Below are 21,779 nucleotides of genomic sequence, written 5' to 3'. Positions count from 1 at the left end.
CTGCCAGTAACAAACTACTATTGTTCCCGAAGTTTAGGCTACAGACCAGAGGACGCAGATCCACATTTGTTCTCAGGACCAGGGCATGGAATGATCTTCCGCTTCCTCTGAAACAAGTGGACAATAGTGATACCTTTAGAAAGCGCCTCAAAACCTTGCTTTTCTCTGAGCCCTAAAGTGTTGCTATCCCTTCAGTTTACGATGTACAAGTTTCTCTGTTCACTGATTCCAGTGTCGAGATGTCCTGCGGGGTGATTGTTAGGTTTTACAAATGCTTCATTCATTCATCTATTTATTCACAGTTGACATAATGTTAGATCAACACAGGAGGCCTCAATGGCAGGGGTGTAACGCAACATGGTAGGGCTCCGTGCAGAATGTGATGAGGAGACCCTGAGTCTCCAACAGCTCACAGATAATTGGCCTTGGACCGGATGGGCTCCCCCTGGAGGGATGGGGAGCACCTACGCCGCTCAAAGCTGTGTTATGCCTCTGCTCAATGGTTTATGCAAGATAAACATCACTCAGCCTTGTGTTTTTAAATAATGAGTAGAGGCGTAGAAAAGTACTATATAAGTACCCAAATTCTAGATGAATTTAAAGATCCACAAATTCATTAAATGGCAACAATTTTACTCAACCATTTGTTTAGCAAACTCCATTTTAAACAAAAAGGGCAAAGGCTTGTAGAATTCCGTGAACAAAACCGAGTGCAGTCTTATGAAGCACAGCAATACTTCATTCCTCCCCAGTAAATCCCCTCCACCCCCTACTCCTCAGCGGGTGGCTCGCCGACAATGCACCCACTGGGTATCCGGATCATACGAACGTTGTAGAGAACGTGGAAAAGTGGTCTCTGAACAATGTTCGACGTGAGCCTCCCCGACATCCCCTAGCCCCGAGTTATACTTATTAACTTTGGCAGTTTAAAATTACACAAAATGACACTGAAACACATTATTAGAGAAGCAGCCACCTGAGAAAGGTGAGGCCTCCGAAAACGCAATGTCTGTCACTGAAGTGTCAGTCATGACTCGTCGCCAGTTCCAAACAAATTAAAAACAGACAATGAAACTTACCTCATCCTATAAACACGAGGAACATTGTTTGCATTTCTAGCACGCTTCCTCCACGTCACACCAACAGCACGGGGGCACAAGAGGTTCTTGGTTACCGGTTTAGACAAAAGCGCCATGACCTGGAAGAACCTGCCGCTGGACAGGATTCCAGCAGAAGCAACCACGCTGTGAACCCGTTTACCACAGTGACGTATCTTTTCCCGATTACTTAAGGCCGGCGAACACTTAAGTAACATAGAGCCACCGTGGCACGTTAGGACGCCGTTCAGTTTCGGAACCTGTGGCGCGCCTGGGCTCCTTGCTACGAGTTCCAGTCTGTCACGTGCTTCTGAATGTGTCTACTCGGGGAGCGGGCTCATCTATAAGCGCAAATCCACACCGATATTATACAAATCAACGTCTATGTCCTAAACTCAGGAAAGTATGGAAGTATAAAATACAGACCTACGGTGAACAAACCGGTTTAGCAAACGCTGAATAACCTTGGAGATTGCAACACAAAGGGTCAAACTTACAGACTCTCAGTTCGCTTGGATACAAACACAACCACCAGGCAGTTTTGCTTTGCTGTCCCGCATATCATCACCAGCCCAGAGTTTTCATCCTACGCTACCAATGCCTAGTGCCATGACTCCGCTCCTCACATTATCCTAGTCACAATTCTCATTCCATCCCCAAGCCTATGGTTTATTTTACTGCTTGTCCCCCAGCTCTCCTCACAAGAGAAAGATGCTACATCTCACCTCATGTGATCAGGGTTCACGAGAGACCCCCCCATACCAAGACCTCAGCTCACCATCCAGCTCCAGGGCTAACCTCTCTCCAGTGCCCCCAGGGATTCACCATACATACCCCTTTAAGTCGAGGAAGGTCTCCAACTCCCCTAGACCCTAGGATCAATCCCGCAAAGCTTCAAAATTATTTTCACCCCGCGGAATTCACATCACATTCCAAGCTCTGGGGCTCGTCTCACCATCAGCCACAGAACCAATCTCAACCTATAACTGTACGTCTTATTTCCCACTCACCATCCAAAACTTATCTCATCCCAACCAGCCAGGTGCTCTTTCTATCCTCCTCCTCCTCTGGGCTCCATCTCACAACCTTTATCCAGCACAGGTCTTCCACTTCATCCTCAACGCCAGGAATCAGTCAAGCACTGCAGCTACAGGAATGCATTCCAATGCCCATCCCTAGGCCCCACCTCACAACCTGAATCATTTTGATCACATAAAATATCGAAAAGGGTAAGAGCAATGCTCATTTAAGGCCATGGTGTGGTGTCTGACTTTTCTGCCTGTGGTCTGAGAGAATTGCCTTTAACAGTTCTATAACAAAGGGAGGCCTAGTGGAAATCTAAGCACAGTGCAGACAGATACAAACACAGGTAGCCCGGCAGGAATCTTGGGTCAGAAGGCGAGATGGAAGGACTTCAAGTCAAGTTGCAGAAACAATGGAGGCCTCTGCAAAGCACTGCTCCTTACTGGTGTTGTCCTTCTCAGGATCAATCTAGGTTGTCCAGAGCAACTTTCTGCTGCTGTAGCGTACAGCCTGCCTGGCTTCTCTATTGTGAGTCTCCATGCACCAAAGAGAAGGGTCAGCTTGGGATGATTCCCTCCAAGCTATTGTTTTATTTCTGCAAGTGAAACAGTCTCATCAGTAAAAGATGAAAGCAAAAGGCCATGAAAACTGGCCAGCCACGACCTCTAGCTGCACAAGTGATTGGGTACATCCTGGTTTTGATGGTAGTAGTTCAGTGGTTTGGCATGTTGGCACAACAGGGTGCATAAGCCTGAATTTTGTTGAACTGAATGATCCATACTACAAGCAGTAAAGTAAACTGTAACATAAGCAACAACATACATATAGCCTCCTGGTACCCATGCCGAAGGGACACACTAGGTAAAAGGCAAGTCTGGGAGGCTCAATGACTGATGCCAGTGGTGTTGATTGCTTGATTAAAAGCATGTTATTGTATGTTTTTATTTTATTACAGATATTTATATAATGCAGGCCTTGATTCAAAGGGCCACAGAATGCTGTACATAGCACAAAAACAATGATGGGAGGAATGTTTGCAATACGTCTAATCACTGGGTAGCATTCCAGCTCATTGTTCTTTTGGCCACCATGCCGCCTCAGTTTGCACCCAGCCACATGCAAACCAGTTATGAACATGCTCCAACGGGAAGAGTCCAGCCGGAACTGCCAGGCCAGGTACTCCTTGAGCCGGAAGACAAGCAACCCAAGACTGTTTTTGCCCTAATAGTGGTTCGTCACTCGGGTGTAGCTTGGTTTCAGTGCCATAGTGAGCATGCAACCCACTTCTGGGCATGCCCTTGCCACTTTGGGCGTAACATCAAACACACAAAAGGTGATAGGACGAATGCTTCCATTGAGTCTTACAACTAGCATATGCTTGGTATCCTCTGTCACACTAAGTGTAGTTAAAATTGTTTGGGTGTGGATTACTTGAGCACTCTGCCCAAAGAACGAATTTGATGGACATTGATGAGGAGTCTCGGAAACCACTAAGTAAAGGATTGCCTCCATCAATGTGTGATAATTCACGGCCTGAACTGTGGACTGTAACTTTATAGGTGGGAGGAAGGGTTTAATTTTACATAGTATTACAAATTGGAAATGTCTGTGGTTTATTCTTCATACGGTCCTTAGTGGACAGACAGGAGTCGAGTGGGAAACCTGAGAATATTGCATAGGGTAACAGACTGGGGAGAGGTTGTCTAAGTTCATATTACTAAGCCACTCCTGGATGAGGAGTTCTGCGAACTAAGACTTTTTTTCTCGAGTGCAGTGGAGTATCGCCCCACCCGCTGCGAGCTGCGTAGGCAAAAATAAAATGCAAATGAAAGGATTTAATTACCTTTTTATTTTTAATGGTGCAGTGCCCAATGCAACAGTGCCAGTCCCAGGCTCAGAAGCAGGACTGACTGGATGCTCCAAAGTGCGCATGTCACTTTGGCCGGCTGTTTTGTGCCGGCCAAAGTGACATGCACACTCTGAAGCTCTTCACACAGCTGTCTTAAGACAGCAGAAGAACACCGAGGAGGTCGCACAGCCCTCGGGTATGTTCGGTTTTATTTTATTTTATTTCAAATGTGTAATGCATATAAATGTAGTGGTTGTGTTTATTTTGTAGTTAGTGTTATGTTTGTATTTGGGCTTTTGGATGGAAGGGATATTTTATTTTGGGTATTAGGAGGGAGGGTGTGTTTTCTTTTTCTTTTAGGAAGTGGTGGGGCACTTCACGCACCCCACCACTTTTAGAGGGTACCAGCCCGCCCCTGTCTGGGAGTCTGGGTTTCTTCTGGTAAGAAAGACAAACTCGATCTTTGATAGATTTAATTTTAGATACTCTGAAGCCCACCCAGAAATGAATGACTGCCAGTCTGTCTTTAATTTAAGGACGTCCTAAGCCGATTATCCTGCGTCGTGAGCGTATTGCTAAATCGTATGTTCAGTTGGTTAATCAGCGTGAATATGTATATTATCAACATCTGCTTCAGGAGCTTTAATACATCGTCTCTCTGTGTTGTGCTTATTGTCACGGAGAATTTGTCTCCTTCATGATCAAAGGACTTCTGAAAGTATAGCCGACAGAAAAGAGCTCTGTGCAAACCCTTGTTATGTCACTACGAATAAATAATACATCACTATTCCGAACGAGACGTTTGTCGTGAGATTCTTGAACAGGAAACACCAGCTAAAAAAGTACTCGGTTATTGTGCTGGTGGTGTTCAGGAAATAGTTTCTTCCTGGTGGAGCTGTGCTGTCTTTTCCGGTGTTTCTGCCTGCACACTGGGCAAACTTGTCTTTCCGGATGGAAAGCCAGTATTACCCGCGTGTTGGGTGGCTTGCATCAAGGTGGAAAAGCATTTTTTTCCCCCAGAACTCTGGACATGCGGTCACAATGTGCAACTATATCTAAAACAACCGGAAGTGAGGCAGCGCAGGCAAATAGCCATGTAGCACACAATGAATGGAGTGCACAGATTTATGGCATTGGCGGGGTTACACCTGCCCAGCGCATAATCGACAAGGGCTGTGTGTTCATCTTAATCTCTAGACACCAATAAATGGCTGGCATTTTTCTCTGAAGCAGCTGGAACTACAGTGATCAGGGAGAGAGAGAGAGATGTGAAACAAAGGAAAGGCGCGGGAGAGAGCAAGAGAATGAATATAAATATTTTGGGGCTTTAGGACCTGGTGGTATTCTCTTTTTCGGAACTCAGTTCAAGAATATTGAAGGCCAGGGCTGCCCAAACTCTAGCTTCATATTCACCGATGGAAGAGATCTCGCATCTGAAGGTCCTTTCCCTTGTGTATTCTTTCTCAAGAGCGCCTGGGATTGACTGGATGTGTAGTTTGTCAGTCGCAGTGAGGGCAGTAGAGGGTCTTCCTCTCTGCATTCTGTCGCTGCCATATAAACAAAGACAGCTTTGGAACAACTCAGCAGTACGTTTTTAGTTAAAAAAAGAAAACACCCAGTCAGATAACACTTTGGCTGGCCGACACGAAATTGTGATGAGTTTGAATGGCAGACTATCTGCTTTTCTGTGGAGCTAGTAAAAAGCAGACCAGATACGAAAATAACTGCACCACCCACACCTCGGTAACGGAGCCCTGAAGACACTCGCACCCACAAGCTCAAACTACAGTTTAGAACCCACGAACTTGAAACAACTCTACCCGCAAACTTCTTTCGACATACAGACAAGATGAGAAGGGCTGGCATACTGTTCAACGTTGCATTATATAGTTCTATACTTGTATTGAACAGTTATGGCTCACAGTAATACTAAGACCATAAAATGCAGCAGTCAGCAGCAAATTGTAACTTGTACCTCTTAGATTCACACTGCACATATGTGCTGTGATGGTTGCTCACCACCTGCACTGTACGGGCTAAGTGCCAAACGTCACTGCAAGAAAAGGTATGGAATAACTATAGAGATCTGTCACAAATTGCTGGATATTTTGGAAAGTCTAACATAGTCCACCACTATGATGATAATACAAATCCCAACAAATCTCTCCGCTTCCCTCTCCCTCTAACCTCGCTAGGTCAGGACTACAACTATGCACAAAATCCTAGACTGGACAACTCAGTACAGTAACCAGCTAAGCAGATATCATAAGACTTATCAAAGAGGGACCTGCAAAGCTGCACAAAGCTACCAGCATACTGAAAACCATAAAACTGAGTGTCTGTCTCACACACTTCAACACCCCCACACAGCTACGTGCTGCGTCCTATAACACAATAACCACACCTCATAGGACATCATGCCTGACATAGAAACACTTCCCATATACTATCAGAACAAAGACTGGATCCTTCTAACCACACACCCTGCGCAGTGTAGCATGCTACCCATGTGCACAAGCACTTCAGCATCCGACATAGTGGTAGTAAGCATTATATAAATGCTATAGTACAGTACACAAGGCTTCACTCTCCCAAAATCTATTTATTTATGTTATATTGCAGCATTTATATAGCTCTTACTACCCCTATGAGGGGCACTGAAGTGCTTATCTATAAGGGCAGAAAGCTATGCCATGTAGGATGTGTGATTGGGATGGCGTTGCCTTTGTTTTTATTTTATCTTATTTGGTAAGTGTTTCCTTGTCATGCGTGATGACCACCGAGGTTTGGTTATTGTGTTATGGGACACAGCGCTTAGTAGTGTGGTGGATAAAAAGTTCTGAGAAATAGATGCAGACATTATGATTTTCAGTAAGCTGGAACCTTTAAGCAACTTATCAGGTCCCTTCATGGTATTTCTCATGACCATATTCTACTTAACTAGTTAGGGCATTGAGTTGTCCAACATGATATTTTGTTTAACGGTTTTAGACCTGAGCATTCATGGTTGGAAAGACAAGTAGTAGGGAGATTTGCTGGGGTGGGCGTTGTTACTAGCATCTCATATCTGAGTGGCATTGTGAGATTCAAATGAGAGATCATGATGTGTAGACAACTGGGATCTGTACTGGTGGAATAAAGTAGAATCAGCTGACTGGCCAGCAGTATGTGTCAGATCTCTTTAGCTATTTCATGTCTGTTCAGGTGATGATAGCTGGTTTACGGGCTAGTACATTAGTGGGTGATGCATGAGACCAAAGCAGAGATGTCTTATGTGAGTGCAAGAGGAATAAGCTACAGCTGGGTGCTGAACACTAATAGTTATGGTATTAGTATTTTTATCTGTACTCCTGAAAAGTGGACCACCTACAAAAAAAACTCTTGTAAAATGTCTCCAGTCCTCTACAAACAGAGTTATCAGTAGCATACTTGTTGTATTGTGCGCTGCTCTTCCAATTTCAGACATGGTACTTACCTATCTGTAAATAAATGCCCTTATTTTTCGAAGCTATAGCTCTGACTAAACATTGAGTTTATGGAGTAATATCTTTCACTACCTCAGTTCCATATCTTCCATCTGCTCTTGGATTTGGCCATTACAGCTCTCCTTATTGTTAGAGTACCAAAGGTTCTTAACGTGCACCTATTATGTGGAATAATATGACAAGCAAGGGGGGTGTCACCCTTCCTTGATTAAAAAAAAATAATCAAATACCATCTTGTCGCAGTCACCTATCATCATGTTCAATTGAACCACTGACTATTATCTTATAGTCCACATTTTTGTACTATACTTGAAAGAACTGAAGATAAATGACTATTCACCATACCATGACTTTCTTACGAAGGTGTCACTAGCAAGATTACATGATTTATCTTCGCCAACCGAAACAATGTCCAAAAGTTTTCAGCATTAGAGAGCAACAGTACAGATCATAGAAATAGTAACTCTAACGGGATGGTGTGATCAGGAAGATGTTTAATAGTAAATCTGGGAAACAACTTTTAATTTCCACAGCACTAGCATGCCACATTACAGCCATTTCAAGAGACCATAAACGCAGAAATTCCAAAACAAGATGTTATCCAAACAGTTACAGTGAGCACTGTACAGGTTATACTGTCTTTCTAGTTGGCAGAGTCACAACAGGTGACCTCTAGCATGCATTACCTGAACACCCAAGCTGCATGCGTCAGCAAGCTGCATGGGGCTGAGGGCACACTGAAACGAGGGCGACCTGGGGTATTGAGGACGCCAACCCCCCTTATCCATATACCGTTAAAGAGGATTTATTTTAAGATTTAATTCCATAATGTGCCTCGTAGGGAAGGATATTCCCTACTATCCTTGTGTCTCAAAGTAAACCATTACATGCCATATTAAAAGCTGCCACCGCCCCATCAGTGACACTGGCTGAAGTGTGCTGCCTGTTAAACTAGAACAAGAGAAGTTGCAGGTATGAGTACCTTCTCCAGGGAGCTGCAGCGACACCATCCCAAGGTCCAAAAAGCTAAAGTAAAAAGTATAAAAGCTCTGGGTTTCACCAGCGGGTAGGTTATGGTGCGGTGTTGTATACATGCCAACCGGATGGGCTAATAATAATTATTAAATACAAATAAAATTTCAAATAATGACATTTCTAGCAGTAAACAGGTTAAGGTTCTTTACCTAAAACCGGTAATTATAGCTACCTGTGGTTTTATAAATAAATGCACTGCAGCCGAATGTTCATTTATAAATATGAATATTAAAATAGTGTCCAAATAGTATAGGTTTATAAACAAGTAGAAACGGCGTATGTGCAGTAAAAGAAGACGTAAAAACTAGTTACGGCATTTAAATATAATGCACATTTATGAAAGAAATGTTCAGGATTTATATACTTATTGCATGTATATTTCCAGATAACACGTGAGCATTTCTATTGAATGTATTAGGCTCTGCCGATTGTGTGAGAGAAACATACACATGGTGAAGCTGGACAAAATACAAAGATTCTGTTCATTTTCTCACACACACTAATCATCAATTTAAAACACTTGACCAATTTCACTATTTTTTCATCTTAGGGAAAATGAATGCATTTTATGAGCATTTGTTAAAGACAAGTTAGTAGATTTTGCGTATTTTCTATGGAAATAAAATCATATTTTCAGAGCAGAATATCACATTAATTGCCCATGACTTATCGCTCCTATGTCTATTTGGTGAATGTGACAAGCTTGAACAACCCCTCCTCTCCGCCCCTGACTGTGCGTAATGAGTCTCTCCATCACCCTCCTGGGCACTCACAGATGTCATCCTCCGACACCAGGTCATCCTCCATCCCTGCCGCTGCAGCGCTTCTCAGGGTTGTCGTCGTCCCCTCATTCCTCACCTGCCCGGAGCAGCACGTCCGAGCCCCGGCTCCCTTTCCGTGCGAGCCTCAGCTCTTGCAATCACCACCCTCCGCCGTTTCTCAGCGCGCGCCCATTCTCCAGTCTCTGTTAAACCCAGAACGTGACCGCGCATGTAGGCAGGGCCGAACTCCCTGTGCGGCCATCTTAGCGTCAGGCTGTATGTCACACTTACACTTACTTTTTTTTATTTTTTTGTAGCGGTGACGTTTTTCTAAGGCGAATGCGCTGCCTAAGCGTTTCGGAGCACACACAGTATGAGTCTCAGACAGTGCGGATCTAGTGAACGAGCTTTGTTCCTAGAATGTACCAGGCACTGGGCGCCATACTGCTTTGCATATAGCCGTAGAATCCTTACTAGTCTATGTAACTGGGTGGGTTAAAGGGGAAACGGTGCTCATCTCTTTTTCTGCAAGATGCACGATCATCCTTGGCAACGGAAAGCACGGTGTACCCTTTCATAAGCTATTCATAGTGCTCGTGTTGTTGTGAAACTTGTCAAACGCGAAACTCTGGTTTAAATTCGAATTTCATTATGTTTTAAAATAATTGCTACTGACACTCGCGCTCGTAGTTTGTTACAGTACTAACAAGCGGAAAGTGGCTGAGTAGGAGTGGGAGTAGTTACTTTTTTACCTCTACCTCTTCATTGTATCCAAGTTTTCCCTTTACATTTGTGAAACGTTTTCATGTCGTCAATGTTGCTTCTGGGTGCTTTACATGTGACACCGTGAGTGACACTTAATAATGAGACTGTTTTAGTCGTGCTCACGTAATAGGATATTATGTGTAGAAAGTAACTGTCTAATAACTTTGTTAAAACTGCTGCAAAATTGCAGTACTTATAGCCTGTCATTAGTTTACCTATTTCGAACACGACATGGGCCATCTGACAGCTAACGTACCTACATTTTCTTCCTCCGTGCTACCTGGGCCCTTTGTCAGTGAAATATTTTGTCCATGATTGGTGGTAATTGACAAACACGACATGTCTAAAATAAACACACACAGGTGCAGTCAGTCACTGTGTGTCGTAGGGAACCCAAACATTTTCAGTTGTGGATCAATCCACACAGTGCATTTCCTTCCTCATATTTTCTTCATGGTGAAGGAAATTTCATTTAGCGCTGGAAGAGCCAGCAAATTAACAGACAAAACTGATCGCATGTCGATTGTGAAACAAGCATCTGATAGCAATCTAAAAAAGACTTAAAAATTACAAAATGTGTATTTCTTTAAACTATCGAAAGAGTTTACATCTGTACATAAGATTATATTATTGCATACAATGGTAATAATTATGAGGGTATAGTTTCTAAACTTTTTTTTAATTATCTTTATTGGATTTTTAAGTATAGCTGGAAACACTTAGTGGTACTGACCATTTACATGAACACCCCATGAATGTACTACATTTTCCCATATTCATTCTCATTTTAGAAACGTGGTCTTAAATTGCTCGTAATACACTTTCAGATGATTCACAGGTGGTCGGGATCTTTTAACAACACAATTCATTGCTGTTCAATGGACTTATTCTTCCCACTATAGAACTATTATTTCTGGTACTTCTACCTGGAGATTCCCCACCTTTAGAATATCCCCAGACACAAGATAGGATCTGAAGAATTTCTATAGCAGGTGGCGTCATGCAGTTCTGCGTAGGTTTTGTCCTGACATGATGGAATGGAACGCATATAATCACCACCCTCTGCGCTGACGTTAGGTCCTTTCCTTCTCCATCTACTGATGTGGATCCGGCGCTCCATTCTCAACTTTTGTTGTTCTTACTATGACTCCAAATATTTGCAGACAATGTGCTGGGGAATCATGTCCCCACCGAAAACGCAGACTTCAAACTGTGTTGAGGTTCCTATACCTTTTTTTGCTTTGGCTCTGGTTACAATTCTAGGCTGTGCGATAAGTGCACCCTCATGCTTGCAAAAGTTATAAGTACTAGGAGACAAAGCTCTACAATGCTGAAGAGGTTGTAGTTGAAGTACACAACTTCCACTCTAAGTTGCTTGCCCGGTCTCTGTCATGGGCTGTTCCTGCAAACGAGCCACTTCCCACTCAAAGTATTCTGGCAAGACAAACTCCAAGTGAAAATATAAAAAGTTGAATTGAGACACAACCTCATCCCACCATCCTAACTTGAAAGAGAAAGGGGAAGTGTGTCATACAAAAACACTGCACACCCTCGAAGACTCTGGTTTAAGAAACAATTTCTCAGTTGGTCCCGATTGAGAAACCCAAGGCCACCAATGACTCCACAGCATACAGTGGCCTTCAAGGAGGCCATGCTGCAAATCTTTGGTGTGATTCCAGTCCCTCTGGCATGTATTTGGGTCCCATGAAGTTGTAGGGGCCACCAGTCAGATTACTGCTGGTGGTCCCGCCCTCAACGCCATCTATTCCATTGGGACCTGTTACCAGGCCTGTACCAACTCAGGTACTGACTTCCACACTGACCACAAGATCCATGAAAGTTCCTGCAGCTCTGGTACCAGCATCAACTACTCTGGCTCAGATTGCTGATCCATTACCAACGCCCATGTCGGGCTAAAGTTGACCAACACCCGACCAATATGGAGCTACAAGATCACAAAAGCTCAACTGGTCATTATGCAGCTTGACTATATCCTGGTACCTCAGCCATACATGAAGCAACTATCAGCAGAGGTGCTATACTTTTTTCGACCTCCTATAAGACACTCAGGATCCTCAGGACAACGATGATGAGGAGGAAGAGAGTGATGGTTTATATCCCTTCTCACTAAACTGATGATTAATTATATTTGTACTTGCATAATGCTAGTGGGATGAACACCTCCCCTAAAGTGGATGTTGACTTGCTAAATGAGACTCCAACAGAAGAACCTGTCTTGTTTGTGGTGGTGGTCCGGAGGACAGCCGAGATGCTAGATCTGCTGCTGCCCTTCATTGAAACAAAACACAACTTCTGATAGAAATCCTTCAACCACAGCTGATGTAATCAGAGCCCTGGATACCATTTAATGATGCCTCACTGACAGATTGAAGACTACATGGTCCAAGCCTTTCTCATGCCCTCCTGTCAGTCGGCTTATTGCTCAGCAACACAAGCCTGCCAGCACCTGTTGACCCGGACTTCCTAACTAAGCACCCTACACTGGAGAGTCTAGTTGTGCAGGTCTCAGTTAGTAAGGTGAATCCCAATTCCTTCCCCAAAAATCCTCTAGATAGGGAATCTAATAAGATTGACCCTTTTGGAAAAATGTTGTTTTTGTCCCCAAGTCTAAGCTTTGGGTCCATACATTTGGTTTGTTTGCTGGGCGGCACATGCATGCACTATGGAACATAGCCAGCGTGATCTTGCCAGCAGTCCCGAGAACTTTCTCTAGCTCAGACAGTATATAATGGACAGGATGTAGTGAAGTATGCAGGGGCAGGTTCTCTATTGGGGTTCTCTGGCTGTGCTCCTTTGAAATTCCTACAAGTTTACCTAAAAAAATATTAAATAGATCAATTTATTTAAAAGTATGATTGTATCTCTAAATAAATTGATGTATTTATGTGTGGGCTGCTATCTCAGGCTGCCTGCCCCACCTCACCCTAAAGCAGGAAAAAAAAGTCAGGCTGTAAATCAACTTTCTGCAATGTGACGCACAGTGCAGGGCTTTACTTTTCTAGAGCCCTTCATTGACATTGTTGTCATGGTGGTATCTACTGTAGGCCAGTGATGCTGTCAGCATCACAGTTTTGAAGTGTCAAAGTCTGCATCCCTGTATGTGGCCAGACATTCATCATTCACAGGCAGAGATCCCACCCTGTGCCATTCATTACACGTAGGACTGGATGCAAGCACGTGTGATTTGCCGCCTCTTCCTCTGTAATGGTAAGTGTTATTATGCTAACCTTGTGTTATGTATACTGTACTGAGACCCCTGGTCATGCTAATCTTACACAGTATAACACTCCAGGCCCAGACAACAGGTCGCAGGCCCCTTTAGTGATGGAGTTGCTGTATTCATTCCCCTTGCAAAATTGATCCAAAGAGAAGCAGGGTTTTTGTTCCCTTGTGAAGTTCATCCAAATATTCAAGCCAAGCACAAAGGGAGAAATATTTGCTTATAATAAAGACAGTTATATGCTGTATGTGTTAAAATTGGCCCTATCTTCATGCCCTTAACATTAATGACAAAAACATGGATTGATTTACAAACAAAATGTTAAGGTAATGCATGTCAGTGATTTAGGGCCAGATGTATCATCAAGGCCTTTTGCGATTCGGAAATAGCGATTTTTAAGAAATCGCTATTTCCGACTCGCAAAGTGCCATGTATCACATTTGCGAATCGGTAATAGCGATTTCTTAAAAATCGTAAATGCTATTACCGAATCGCAAATTGCGATACCGGCCCCATTGGCACCCATATCTGCAAATTTTTTGCATTTCCAAAATTGCGATTTCTGAACCAGAAATCGCAATTTTGGAAATGCAAAACCCCAGGGTGCTGGGGGCCCAAGGCCCCCTCTGCTGCACCCCAAAAATTTTTTTGGGACATGTAAGGTGCACACATGCCAAAAGGGCACGTGTGCTTTACATGTACAATTTATAAATGCATTTTGAATGCATTTTTTTTGCATTTCCAAAATTGCGATTTCTGAACTAGAAATCGCAATTTTGGAAATGCAAAACCCCAGGGTGCTGGGGACCCTAGGACCCCTCTGATGCACCCCAAAACATTTTTTGGGACATGTAAGGTGCACACATGCCAAAAGGGCACGTGTGGTTTACAAGTACAATTTAAAAAATGCATTTTTATATTTTGCACATGGTTACCACCAAGTTCAACTTGGTGGTAATTAGCGATTCCTAAATGCCCAAATAGCATTTAGGAATTGCTTCATACATGTGCTAAGTAATCGCAAATAAGGAATCCTTATTTGCGATTTCTAATTTAGAGAGTTGCAATTTGCGACTCTCTAAACAGGGTCCCAATTTTAAGGAATCGCTATTTTAGCGATTCCTTAAAATTGCGTTCAGAATGTATTTTATACATTCTGAAATAGCATTTTGAATTCGCAAACAGGCATTCACACCGTTTGCGAATGCAAAATGCTTTCATACATCTGGCTCCTAGTTCCTCTTTTATTTCATCTTTTACTTTTAATCTTGCATTCTGCAAGAGTTAGCTATTTCATCATGTGGCGTTTCTGTATTTTTCATGGATCTTTATTACTCTTGTATAGTGTATACTTTCAGTCATGCCAGGTGTATATTGTATTGTATTGTATTGTATTGGGATTATTTGTAGATCGCGTTCCAGCGGAAGCATCAAAGCGCTATGCAGACCATAAATGCAGAAAAACGAATCCAGATTGTCACTACTAATTAGTTTGCAAAACGCCAGGTTTTAAGGCACTTCCTAAAGAGCAGATGGTTCCGTATTTGTCACATCGAGAGAGGCAAACCATTCCATAGTCTGGATGAGGGGCTTAGGTTGAGAGCTCTGGAGCTGAGGCCGAAAGCAAAGCAAAGTGCCTATCAGTGGGGTGGTCTCTCGGCAGGGCACACAGAACAATGGTCATGTATTCCAGCTGCAATTAGAAATTCTGTGTAAATGTGTGTGAAGATGTGAAAATATTTATAAGTCAATAGTAAAAGAAATTAAAGTGTTTAAATGTGGGGGAGTGCAGTATATATTTGGGAGTTGTGAAGCAAAGGAGATGCCAGGAAGTGCATTTGGGGGAGAGTGAAAAGAGGATGCTGAAGAGTAAAGAGATGAGGTTAAAGATGTGCAGAGAAAAAGGGCAAAGGTATCAAACATAAGCACACATAACTGAAGGCCAATACTCCTTTCACAGTTGTTGTGTTATATTTCTGGATTCAACAACATCTCAGAGAGAAACAAAAATTCCAGTCGGGTGGCACACTATGGGAATCACAGAAATATATTCTGCACGTTCCCTTTTACAGAGTCCCCCTTTTTTCATCCCACTTAAAGACCTCCCTGCACATATTTCGATATAACTAGTTGCAGCTAGCAGCTGTGGGTGCTTCCAAAGCCTGATAAGAGCATTTCCTTCCAAAGTTGATGCGATATGCCATGCAAGGCACTAGGCAAGCGCACACCTTTTGTTTAAAAAAAAGGTTTTTATTGCCATTTTAGAAATACAAACAACTGTGCACCAAGAGATCAAAAAGGGCAGGGGAAAGTATGGTATGAATATGAAGCAAGGATAAGGAAGGATAGAGGCATCATGATGACCTATTAATGGAAGGATACATTCACCACAAATGCAGCACAACAGTTCCCATACCGATATAAACAATAGACCAAGCGGTACATGTTAGATGATGGTCCAGATTGTTTGCAAGTCAAGGACACTACTGCAACAGGGGGGTAGGAGGAGCAGGTGGAGATAGGGTGTCAAGGGAGGTCGACTGCAGCACTATTGGGGGTTAAGGAATCAGCCTCCCATGTGGGAGCTTTCTACAGTTTGCTGGTGGGGCAAGTCTCTCTGTCTTAATTATGTTAGCAATGGTTCCCAAATGCCGCAGGGGCCTGAGCAGAGGGCATGAGCTCCCAATATGCAGAGAGTTGCTCCTGGCAATAAGTATCATGTGTTAGCCAGCGCGCCACTCTGGGAGCTGGGTGCCTTCCTCAATGGATGGTCACACAGCGCTTGGATAGGAGTAAAAGCATCGCAGTAAGGCAGGGGGAACCTTCTTGACATATCCCAAGATTCTGACCAAAGGGACTTGGGGGCAGGAGGTGGCCTGTGATGTGGAGCAGAACAGAGAAGACCTCCGACCAGAAAGCAACTATGCGCGTGCAATCCCGAGTGAGATATAGAAAGGAAGCTTGAGGGGCTGCGCAGCGCAAGTAGCAGGTATCCTCCACCAAGCCCATCAGGTGGAGTTGCAGCGGTGTGTGGTATAGCTGGAGGAGGAATTTAAGGTGAAGAAGACACTGTCTATAGTTTGGGTAAAGGGTGTCTGTTTGGCAACAGGAGTAGGACTATTGGGTTTCGTTAGTGAGGGAGCTAGTATCTTCTGCCCAAGTGGTGCAGGCAATCAGAACCGCCACAGGCGCAGTGTCTTGTGTAATGGAATAGAGACGAGTAACCAGTCAGTGAGGTGATAGGTTGGTTAACACATGTTCAAGGGCGTGCAGTGTAGGGGGAGTTGGAAACGTGTTATGTATTGGGAGGCAGGTGGCACGGAGTTGATGGTAGAGGAGGATCTCAAGCGCTGAGGGGGAGGAGGGCCCTGAGGGTGCAAGTGGAGGTAAGAGGTGATCATCAGGGTATAGGTCTGCAAAGATGTTTAAGCCTCGGCCGCCAGCCCTTCTTCCAGCCCCCTCGTCTTGCAGTGCTGGTAATAGAGGATTGCCCACAAGGGGAACAGATGGTGCCTATAGTCAGGGAAGACGGCCACAGCATTTCAAGCCATCCCACACCCAATGCACACTCTTCATCATGTCAATCTCAGTCCACTGCAGTTTGTGTGGTTTCTACAGGGCAACGGTTAGGGTGCACAGTGCTGCATGGCCCGCCTCAAAAGCCATGTGTGGTTGAAATTGTGTGGAATAAAGCCAATAATTAATGTATTGTGTTTAGGCGTAAAGAGCACAGAGGACCAAGTCTGGGGCCCTCAGTCGCCCCGCTGGAAGGGTAATGTGAGTATCCCAAATGCGAACCTTGGTTGTGTGCCGGCACGTCAAGGAGATCAGGTTAAAGTAGAGGCGTCAATGAAAATGTTCGGTGAGGGCTACAGGTATGTTCATGAAAAGACACAGAAACTTGGGTAGAACTACCATTTTAGCAATGACTATACAACCTGTCACAGATAATGCCAATCAAGTCCACACTGGTATTCTCTCTTCCAGCTACTCCACAGCAGGGCCACACTTCACCCTTCAAAGCTCATTGAGGTCGCTGCTGAGCCAAATACCCAGATATCTTACTGGTTTAGAAGCCCATTGCAATGGATAATCAATAGCAAACAGAGTCATGCTCTCAGTGAGGGGAATAAGGGGGGCATAGCCCATTTGACGTGGATTCTGGAAAATTGCCCAAATCGAATGACTTTGCTGATAACAGGGCCTAGATTCTCTTGGGGTTTGGGGATGTAAAGAGTCACATCGTCTGCATACATGGAGACCGCCAAACTCCTGGCCACAAACCAAGGCCTCTATGAGCATGGCACTGTCGCAGCCGGGCCACGAGAGGCTTCATCACCACAGCAAATAATATAGGGGACAGCAGGCAGCCCTCTTGAGTCCCAGGAGTGATGGGGAATGTCTCTGAAATCATGCCATTAAGGCACAGACGGGCCTTGGGGGAAGTGTATATGAGACGTATCATCCAGATGAACTGTGGAGGGAGACCAAGCCGAAATAATAATTGAAATAGGAATGGCCGCTCTAAGGATTCAAATGCTTTTGTGGCATCTAATAGCTATACTGCAGCTGCAAGCTGATGGTCAATGAGGTGCATAAGAGTAAACATAGTGCAGAGGTTGTGTGAAGTGGATCTTCCAGGCATGAACCTGAATTGATCTGGGCATAAAATGTCAGACAGCAATGGGAGGAGGCAGTTTGCAGGACGTTTAGCGAGTATTTTGTTGTCAATATTTATCATTGACAGTGGCTGGTGGGAGTCACAGAGGCTTACCAGGGTTCAAGATCCTAACTATGACTGCCTCTGATAGGGATGGTGGCAGCATCCTGAATACTAGTGAGTATTTGTACACAAACAACAGATGAGGAGCCAGCAGGTCTATGTACTCCTTGTAAAAGGCGGTAGTAAGACCACCAACTGCCAGCACCTTGTCACTGAGTAAAGACCAAATGACTTCTGTGATCTCCTCGACGGTGAAAGGAGCATCCAAATATGAGCGATGTGCCCAGTCCAACCATAGTAGCTGGATCGAGTCCAGAGATGCGACTAGCTCCTCACTTCCAGGTACTGGTGTTGTCTCATGGAGCTTGGAGTAGAAGGAGGTCATGGTTTGTAATAGCCTGTCGAGATCAAACTGTCGCTCCTGATGCTTGTCCACATGTTTCGAGGCTCAGGCATGAACTAATCTGGTCTTTCTGCAATCATTGAGTCTGCAAATATTCCAGGTTAGGCATCCAGTGGTGGTCATTTTGCTGAGGCAAGGCAGCGGTCATGCCAGGGAAGTTGGGGCCAGTGTAACAGGTGTCTGGAATAGGAAGAGAGAATGTGCGGGATCGTGCCTGGGGGTACTGGGAAAAGAAAAAACAACAAAGATTCCCTTAACAATGCCCACCCACTTAAACCCCCACACATGGTTGAAAGCAGCCATCCCACCCCCAACCCTGATAAAGACCACAAACACAGTCACGGAACAAGGGAAACATCCCTGAGGGCGGAGAAAAGCCAGATGAACACCCCAGCCATTTACTAACTGGATGGCTGATGGGATGCAAAAGCACTTGGAGTGAAGGCAGCAAGCTCTCATAAGAGTTTGTTAGAAAAAGAGTTCAAAACATCTGTATGAATGAGATGGCCAGCTGGGGCTGTAGGTGGGCCTCCAGGATAAGCATATACGTTGTCGGCATAACTGGGAAGGGAAGGCACCACTGATTATATACAAGTGCGCCTGTGGGGGCTGGTGGGTCTAGTCGTTATTGCTGAGGCGGTTCTCATCAGGATGTTGCGGGGACGCTTAGGGCGTTGGTGCCTTTGCTGTGATGTGTTTTCCAAATATTAGGGCAGCTTTGGCGGCTGTGAAATAATGTGATTTTCCCTCATGGGGGATGTGCAACATGGCGGGATACAGAAGTGCGTATGGAATGTCAGCTTTTTGAAAGAGGCATTTAGCAGGTAGGAATTCCTGGGTGGTCGCCTCCACCACAATCATAATATCCAGATAGAAAGAGTTTGTGTTGCCCTGGTTCTGCACGGTTTGCATTCTCGGGCTAGGTGCAGAACCGCATCTCAGTCCCTAGAGTTGAGGAGTCTGACAACGATGGGACGGGCAGGGGCCCCTAGAGGGGAATGCGGCCTGAGGGAGCAGTAAGCCTGCTCTATGATGAATACCAGGGACAGAGCATCACCAAAAAGGGTGCCGTACATCGTCTAGACATAGTCCTTCATTTTATTGATGGCTGTTGACTCTAGGATTCCTGCAATGCAAAGATTGTTGCGCCAGGATCACATCTCTAAATCGTCATTTTTGAGTTTGAGGTGTTCCAGGAATTTGTCCACATGCATTAGATGTTCACTGGTGACTGAGCATCATGCACATCTGATACATGATTTTCAGGATGGTACAGGAGGTCTTCGCTCTTGTCAACCCTTCCCTTCATGCTGTGAATGTGATTTGTCAGGAGATCGATTTTAGCATCTATTGGGCGCTAGCTGTTTTTGACATCGACAAGTAGCTACTTAAGGTCATTGTCTAGGGGTGGGGGGTTCCTCTTGAGACCTGTCAGGGGGCATCATCCACTGGTGCATCCCATTCAGAGCGAGACTTTGGGCATTTACCTTCGAAGGTTAGTTTTGACTGACATGCATCCTGTTTCCCCATGGCAAGTAAACTGCAGGGTAGGTAGGAGTCTGCAGTGTTGGCAGGCCACTGATGCTCAGGGTCAATGGACAGATCTGTGGGGTAGCACGGTGTCACCCCACCGCCAGCACAGCTGGTCCAGCCATGCGGGACAGCCTTCAGCAAAAGTCCAGCAACTCTCCTCCCAGCCCCGCCTCTCCCTATCATTCAATGACTTAATCAATGAATCAATCAGATGTTTTAAGAGCACTACTCACCCATAGGGTCTCAATGCATTGAGGGGTGTGTCCTCAGAGATCAGTTGAAGAGCCAAGTCTTGAGGTCCTTCCTGAACTGAGGCAATAATGGCTTCTGTCTGAGATGAAGGGGTAAGGTGTTCCAACCTTTAGCTGCCAAGTATGTGAAAGATCTTCCTCCAGCCAAAGACTTCTTTATGCTGGGTAGATTGGCGAGTGACTGCTGGGACGAATGGAGAGGTCTGGAAGGGAAGTACCAGGTGATGTAGTGGTTGAGGTAGCTGTGTCTCCTGTCATGCAGGGCTCTGTAGGCGTGCATGAGGAGTTTGAAATTGATCCTCTTCTCGACAGTGAGCCAGTGGAGGTTTTTCTGATGTTCTGTGATGTGCTCTTGATGGGGAATATTTAGGATGAGTCTGGCTTTGGCGTACTGAATTTGTTGCAGCTTGCTCAGGTTCTTCTTGGCAGTTCTGGCATAGAGGGCGTTGCCGAAGTCAAGTCTGCCCGTGATTAGTGCGTGTGTCATGGTTTTTCGACAGTCGGTTTGTATCCATCTGAAGATCTTTCGTAGGAGTTGGAGGGTGTGGAAGCAGGTGAAGGTGACAGAGTTGACCGTCTGGTCATGGTGAGCATTGAGTTGATGATGATGCTGAGGCTACATGTGTGCTCTGTGGGGATGAGGGCCTGCCGAGTGTTGAGGACCACCAGGAGTCATCCCAGGCTGAGGAGGAAGGTCCCATGATGAAGATCTAGGTTTTGTTGGAGTTCAGCTTAAGGCAGCTCTCCCTCATCCAGGTAGCGACTGCTTCCATTGTGTCCCTGAAATTCTTCTTGGCTGTTGCGGAATTCTCGGTCAGGGAGATGATCAGCTGGGTGTCATCTGCCTAGGAAACGATGTTCATACTGTAGTTCATGACGACAGGGGCGACCGGGGTCATATAAATGTTGAACAGTGTGGGGCTTGACGATGATCCCTGGGGTAATTCAAGGCTGATGTCTGTAGGTTCTGAAAGGTGTGGCGGGAGTCTGACTTTCTGTGTTCTGCCTGTCAGGAAAGAGTGCATCCATCGAAGGGCCTTGCTGTGTATGCCTGCTGCATGGAGTCTAGCGCATAGAGTGCAATGGGATACTTTATCAAAGGCGGCTGAAAGATCAAGTAGGATGAGGGATGCTGTATGTCCACGGTCAAGGAGTGAATAGATATCATCTGTGGCGGCGAGCAGGGTGGTTTCGGTGTTGTGGTCAGTTCTGAATCCTGACTGGGAGACGCCTAGGATGTTGTTGTCCTGGATGTGTTGGCATATCTGAGTGTTGATTGCTTTCTTGGCGACCTTAGCTGGGAAGGGCAGCAGCAAGATGAGGCATTAGTTCTTGAGATCCGTTGGGTGGGCTGTGTGTTTCTTCAGAAGTGCTCAAATTTCAGCATGCTTCCAGTTTTATGGGGAGGTTGCTGACTCTAGGGAGCAGCTGATGGACTTGTAGAGTTCAGGCGTGATCGAGGCGCTGGCTTTGTTGAAGATGTAGTGGGGGCAGTAGGAGCTCTGGAGTGGATGCTGATCATGATTGAGTGGGTCTTGTCCATCATGAGGGGGTCCAGGTGTGCAGGAGTCTTGGGGGTTTGTAGGGCCCTGACATGGGTGTCATTGGTGAGT

General features: G+C 45.0%; 1 protein-coding gene across 5 annotated transcripts in view; it reads right to left on the bottom strand.

Annotated features, from left to right (window-relative positions):
• Nucleotides 1–9,442, bottom strand: part of ANKDD1A (ankyrin repeat and death domain containing 1A) — a 315,687-nt gene extending 306,245 nt beyond the window's left edge. For 2 of the 5 annotated variants that reach the window (XM_069222812.1, XM_069222816.1), the window contains exon 1: nucleotides 9,263–9,440. In XM_069222812.1, coding sequence (XP_069078913.1) covers nucleotides 9,263–9,296 — 34 coding nt within the window. In that variant the 5' untranslated portion in view covers nucleotides 9,297–9,440. Of the gene's footprint in view, nucleotides 1–1,079; nucleotides 1,190–9,262 lie in introns of those variants that run through there. The other 3 variants (XM_069222814.1, XM_069222817.1, XM_069222815.1) reach the window with 3 other exon arrangements.
• Nucleotides 9,443–21,779: the final 12,337 nt, after the last annotated feature.

Source organism: Pleurodeles waltl, chromosome 3_1 (genome assembly GCF_031143425.1).
Source record: "Pleurodeles waltl isolate 20211129_DDA chromosome 3_1, aPleWal1.hap1.20221129, whole genome shotgun sequence".
NCBI lineage: Eukaryota > Metazoa > Chordata > Amphibia > Caudata > Salamandridae > Pleurodeles > Pleurodeles waltl.
Note: the sequence above shows the minus strand (reverse complement) of the source record. Positions and strands in the feature narration are given on the sequence as shown.